Here is a 3737-nt window from a genome sequence, read left to right as displayed (position 1 = left end):
CCGCTTCATTCCACATTCCGTTCAGGCATCAGCAGCGCGGCTGTGTGTATGCGCGGCTGTTATGCGATTTTGCTGTTATTCGATTTTACCACCCTCGCAAAATCGCACACAGCCGACCATACACCCAGTATGATAGCGCAAAATCACGAATCGCGATACCATACTGGGTGTATGGTTGGCTGTGTGCGATTTTGCGAGTGTGGTAAAATGGCATAACAGCAAAATCGCATAACAGCCGAGCATACACCCAGCAGCTCTGCTGATGCCTGAACGGTATGTGGAATGAAGTGGGCGGGCATCGGGAGGCCACTATGGCACGGGGCAAGCACTATGGGCAGTCTATCTGAAGTGTACCTGGCGTATAAGATGACCCCCCACTTGGAGGCATATTTATCAGGGCCAAAAAATCGTCTTATACGCCGGCAAATACGGTACCAAGGGCATAACATCAAAACATCTCATGATCAAAATAGTTCTCTTTTGTGTAAATGATACTCTGCATACATTTTTTGATATCTCATATGTAAAATACAGGGGAAGAGACTGGGCATGGAGAGGAGAGAATTAGATGAAATTGCTAATGTTCTCCTTTGGTCTTCCATGGTTTAATACTGCTTAGTCAATATTAGATTTAGCTTTGCGATACAGGTTTAGAACAGAAGCTTTCCATTATTTATTTTAAAGAGACTTCAATAAAATAAGACTTAAAAAGAAGGTAGGGTATTTTTAACATGAAAATGAAATAGCTACAGTTTTCTCCACAGTAAAATTAACGTTATCATTAATATGAGCAACACATATGAATATTTCTTTGCATGCTACATTTAAATTTTAAAAGTTATTCATACCCCCATAATCAGCTTTTCAGTAACTTGCTCTTACCTGTCGTAAAGTACGTGCCACGATGCTTTCTAAGACTGGTCCTCTATCTTCATGCAGCAAATGAACTTCATCAAGAATGAGGAGCTTTACAATTTGGGAAAGAGCTACATCCCCAACACTATTTCTTGTCACTACATCCCATTTTTCTGGTGTGGTCACAAGCATCTATAAGACAAGAAAAGATAGTCAAATTAAAAAGGTGAAAAAGTCACATAGATATATAAATTTTAATTGTGTCACACAAAAAGAAACATGACTGGCCACCTATGTATCAGTACAGATAAAATAAAAAGTGTTAAAAATATCCCAGAATGTTATCTAATTCACTGTAGGCAATGCTCACTTCAACAAGACCTTTCTCTAGTTGTGATATTAAACAGGTATTTAAAAATTAATGAAGTAATCAGTCATTCAATTGTAGGGTGACATGTATAAGAATCAAGTATTTTTAAGAAATATCTTACAATGCAACAGTGCAAGTGACACTATCTTTTAAACCTGCATATTCTCATAATGGCCTTTATTTGAAAAGGGTCAAAGGAGTGAACAAAGCATTAAATGGAAATGAAAAAGAAACCAAGAATCCACTCTAGGAATGGTCACCCGTTTATATCTATCCAAATTTAGAGGAAACTTTACTATTGATACCCAGCTTTTAAAAAGTGCCCTTTAATATCAACTATTTATGCAGTACTTTATACCAAAAAGTAATATTCATACTACAACATAACTGGCAGATAACAGGAACCCAGACAGTAAGCCACTGGTGATCCAGGGCATACAGAGCAAGAGTTAGGCCCAGAGTACTTATGAGAACTTCACAAAAGTAGACCATCTGACAGGAAGCTTTGATTATATATCTATTTGCTTTTCACCTGGTGAATTGTTTGCGTCCTCTAAAAAGCATACTGTGGCAGAGAAAAAGACGACAAGCTTAATAATATCTTCTACTATAATAACATTGTATTAGGAAATAATCCTGTAAGTGGATAATTCAAAGAACACATGAGGTAGCAAATGGAAACCAAAGCTATTCTTAGCCAGGACATCAGATTATAGACACTGTTACATTATTTTGTGTATGACTAAGAAGTTAAAAAAAAGCACTAGCGCCCTAACTGGTTTGGCTCAGTGGATAGAGTGTCAGCCTGCGGACAGAAAGGTCCCAGGTTCGATTCCAGTCAAGGGCATGTAATGTGGTTGCGGGCACATCCCCAGTAGGAGATGTGCAGGAGGCAGCTGATCGATGTTTCTCTCTCATCGATGTTTCTAACTATCCCTCTCACTTCCTCTCTGTAAAATATCAATAAAATATATTAAAAAAAAACCCACTAGCAAATAAATTTTTAAAATGTGTCTTACAATTGATGAAATATGGCTCATTCAGTTGAAAATGTTATAATCTATTAACTAAGCTGAAGAGTAGTACTCATGAATGCTTGTTAACACATCTGTGGTGAAAGCAGTCAGCCTGGAGTTGTTACAAATCACATTCAGATGCTATAAATGTAGTCCAGGCAACAGTTTACAAAATTTAGGAAGTCTATCTTCTTTTTAAAACACATAATCACATACCTACTCAACCAACAAGCTTATAAATTACATAAATGTTTTAATTTAAAGATTAAATCTAAAATGTCACATGGTTTAGAGTCCATGAACCTATGTATAATTACAGTTATACTAAACTCTGTTATACACATGTCATCTCTGATGGATGGCAACAGCCACCGTAATAGAATCTGACAGCTAGCAGATTATACCTGCCCCTTAGGACACCACAACAAATCAGTTAGTTCCAACTACTCCCTTTTCTATATTTTTTCAATGTTCCTTCCTCTCCCATCAATTCACATGTAAAACACAAAGTCCTCTGAAGTATTTAGTTGTATTTATGTCAAGGATAACAGCCTTCAATTATAAAATGAAAATATATAAATTAGGAAATCTTCAAATGTAAAGGTATTCTTACTGCATATTCTTTGTTGAAAAGATATCATTTGGTCAGGCTAAAGCTTAAAGAATGTAATCTTGGTATTTCCATGTTTAAAAACATTCTATACTATTTTTAGTTAAAAAATTTTAAAAGTAATATTAAAGAAACTGTATAATTCAATAAAACATTCTAAAACTCTTGAAGGAAGAGAGCATGGAGTGCTGAGTGTAGGGGAGAATAAGTTACTATAATATATAATTCAAAATTGAACATTCAAGAAAATACTTTCTAGACCACATGTGTTTACAGCTAGAGAAGAATTCCTTATAGTTCTTTTGATTCAAAAACACTTTCCAATAAAATGGAAACATGCAACTTTACTATTTAATTAACAATAGTTGCTAGCACTGTGCTAATACATTGGAATTAGAGTGTTGATTTTATGAGAAATATTTCATTTTAAATAGTGATAATTTGGAATTTCTTATCCTAAGCCAAATCTCAAAGCTCTAAACACTGTATCTATTCACCTAAAAATTAATTGTTAAAAACTATAAAATTTCATATTCTACAGTGTCCTCTTTATCATTAGCTCCAAAATGAAGCAGTAAATTTTTATAATGTTTTCCCTTACATAAAATCTAAGTTTGTAAGAACATACATACTGAAATCTAGTGTCATCGTATAAGCTTGTAAAGGATACAATCCTTTAGTTTTACCCTAGAACTTAACTAATTACACATAACAGAGATAAATACTAAAATTGTTCATACTAACATGTATATAAGCTATAAAGACCCTGCTCTTATCATTGTGGTTGCTTGTCCATAATACCCCAGGATCTCAACCCACTAAGCCTTGTAGAGCAAGGGTGTGAGATCACTTCACAGTGATTCCTCTTCTGTTCATTCAGAAAGAC

General features: G+C 34.9%; 1 protein-coding gene across 6 annotated transcripts in view; it reads right to left on the bottom strand.

The window, feature by feature from the left end:
* Positions 1-3737, bottom strand: part of ASCC3 (activating signal cointegrator 1 complex subunit 3) — a 243464-nt gene that overhangs the window by 172071 nt on the left and 67656 nt on the right. For all 6 annotated transcript variants that reach the window (XM_006777223.2, XM_015572736.1, XM_015572735.1 and 3 more), the window contains one exon: positions 883-1047. In XM_006777223.2, the coding sequence (XP_006777286.1) occupies positions 883-1047 (165 nt within the window). The remainder of the gene's footprint in view (positions 1-882; positions 1048-3737) is intronic.

This window comes from Myotis davidii, unplaced genomic scaffold (genome assembly GCF_000327345.1).
Source record: "Myotis davidii unplaced genomic scaffold, ASM32734v1 scaffold68, whole genome shotgun sequence".
Classification (NCBI taxonomy): domain Eukaryota; kingdom Metazoa; phylum Chordata; class Mammalia; order Chiroptera; family Vespertilionidae; genus Myotis; species Myotis davidii.
This window is presented reverse-complemented; position numbering and strand designations above follow the sequence as displayed.